The sequence below is a fragment of the Anarrhichthys ocellatus genome, unplaced genomic scaffold (genome assembly GCF_004355925.1).
Source record: "Anarrhichthys ocellatus isolate YVR2014 unplaced genomic scaffold, GSC_Weel_1.0 scaffold329, whole genome shotgun sequence".
Taxonomy (NCBI): Eukaryota; Metazoa; Chordata; class Actinopteri; order Perciformes; family Anarhichadidae; genus Anarrhichthys; species Anarrhichthys ocellatus.
Window position 1 is genome coordinate 43,002 of NW_022280330.1, and position 2,237 is coordinate 45,238.

The 2,237-nt window shown below is 51.6% G+C and overlaps 1 protein-coding gene across 1 annotated transcript in view; it reads left to right on the top strand.

Annotated features, from left to right (window-relative positions):
* Positions 1–2,237, top strand: part of dnah5l (dynein, axonemal, heavy chain 5 like) — a gene marked incomplete at its 5' end in the record, with an annotated part of 46,678 nt that overhangs the window by 42,567 nt on the left and 1,874 nt on the right. Inside the window, 7 exons of the mRNA XM_031879638.1 lie at positions 219–436; positions 562–617; positions 770–891; positions 1,125–1,275; positions 1,465–1,664; positions 1,768–1,956; positions 2,047–2,179. Of these exons, the coding sequence (XP_031735498.1) occupies positions 219–436; positions 562–617; positions 770–891; positions 1,125–1,275; positions 1,465–1,664; positions 1,768–1,956; positions 2,047–2,179 (1,069 nt within the window). The remainder of the gene's footprint in view (positions 1–218; positions 437–561; positions 618–769; positions 892–1,124; positions 1,276–1,464; positions 1,665–1,767; positions 1,957–2,046; positions 2,180–2,237) is intronic.

Here is a 2,237-nt window from a genome sequence, read left to right on the forward strand (position 1 = left end):
AGACGTAAGCATGAGAACAGATAGACGTAAGCATGAGAACAGATAGATGTAAGCATGAGAACAGATAGACGTAAGCATGAGAACAGAGAGATGTAAGCATGAGAACAGAGAGACGTAAGCATGAGAACAGAGAGATGTAAGCATGAGAACAGAGAGACGTAAGCATGAGAACAGATAGATGCACAGATGAACAGCAGAGTCCCGCTCTCTGCCTGCAGGGGGCGCCGTGCCGTCCCATTTCCATGGGGCAGGGCCAGGAGGTTCACGCTCGCAGGCTATTGTCCAACAGCATGGCGGACGGCGGCTGGCTCCTCCTCCAGAACTGCCACCTGGGACTGGACTTCCTGGACGAGCTGCTGGAGACGGTGACCGCGGCGTCGCCAGACAGCGCGCACAAAGGTTTCCGGGTGTGGATGACGACCGACGTGCACCCCAGGTAACACGAGACGATGCCCTGCAGCCGTCCTCAGTGATGATTTAACAGGAGCGGAGCTAAGATTGAAGTGTGTGTGTGTGTGTGTGTGTGTGTGTGTGTGTGTGTGTGTGTGTGTGTGTACACAGATTCCCCATCACCTTCCTTCAGTCCTCCATCAAGTTCACCAATGAACCTCCTCTTGGTACGAAACTCCCCAGTTCTTCACCTTGATGGTTGTCCTCTGATTATCTTCTGATCAGCTTCGTGGCTAATTGATTGATTGACATATTAAGTCTTTTATTATGATTTGAATGAAACGTGTTCCTTTGCTCGTCCCTCGTCTGTCTTCATCAGGGATGAAAGCTGGTCTGAAGAGGACTTTCAGCAGCGTGACTCAGGACCAGTTGGAGATCAGTCACCTGCCTCAGTGGAAGCCTCTGCTGTACGCTGTGGCCTTCCTGCACACCACTGTGCAGGTGTGTTTACCGTCTGTCTGCTTGTTCACAGTTTAATATCACCACAGAGTTATGATGTACGTTTGACAAAAAAACATATTCAGGTATTCACGACAGAAAGTTTCTGCAAAGAGGATTCTCATAGAAATGAACTGAACTGAACTTCCTCCTGCAAGGGAGGAACAATTCATATCGTCTGTAAATAATCCTTTTCTTCTGTTTCCCTCTCGCCTCTTCCTTCGTCCTCCAATCAGGAGCGTCGTAAGTTCGGTCCTCTCGGCTGGAACATCCCGTACGAGTTCAACCAGGCAGACTTTACTTCCAGCACGCAGTTTGTGCAGAACCACCTGGACGAGCTGGACTCAAAGAGAGGAGTCAACTGGAGCTGCCTGCGCTACATGCTGGGTCAGTCCTCTTTATGTTGACTCTGCTCTTCATCATACCGGACCAGAAAGTCCTGAACCAGACTGGGTTCCATCCATCGGATACATCAAGATACGACACGACAAGATGCGACAACATCAGCTCGTTAGGTCATCAGATATTTTCCCCCTGACTCTCTTCATGTCTTCATATCTTCATGTCCATGCCCAGGTGAGGTCCAGTATGGCGGCCGGGTGACGGACGACTTGGACAAACGTCTCCTCAACACCTTCACTCATGTCTGGTTCAGCGAGAACACCTTCAGTGACAAGTTCTGCTTCTATGAGGGCTACAGCATCCCCGGCAGGGCCAAGATGATCCAGGACGTCCTGCAGCACATCGAGGCCCTGCCAACGGTGGACTCACCTGAGGTCAGTGCTCACACACACACACACACACACACACACACACACACACACACACACGGCAGGCTGGAAGCCAAGGTCAACATGGTGTCCATTTTCCTGTTTGCAGGTTTTTGGGCTCCACCCCAACGCTAACATCACCTACCAGACCAACCTGGCCAACGAGACGCTCAGCACCATCATCAACATCCAACCGAAGGACAGCGGGGGCGGGACCGGGGAGACCAGGGAGGCCAGCGTCCAGAGACTAGCCAGTGAGATGCTGGAGAAGCTGCCAGCTGACTACGTCCCTCATGAGGTGTGTTCAGTGAGCCAGGTGCACCTCTGTACTGTCTCTGTCTCTACTGAATGACGAAGTAGTTCAGATGTCGCTGATCCTGTTTTGAAGGTAAAAAGTCAACTACAGAGGATGGGTCCATTTCAGCCAATGAACATCTTCCTGCGACAGGAAGTGGACCGCATGCAGCGAGTCATCAGCAGCGTACGAAGCACGCTTACCGACCTCAAACTGGCCATCGACGGTCAGTTACAGCACACACACACACACACACACACACACACACACACACACACACACAC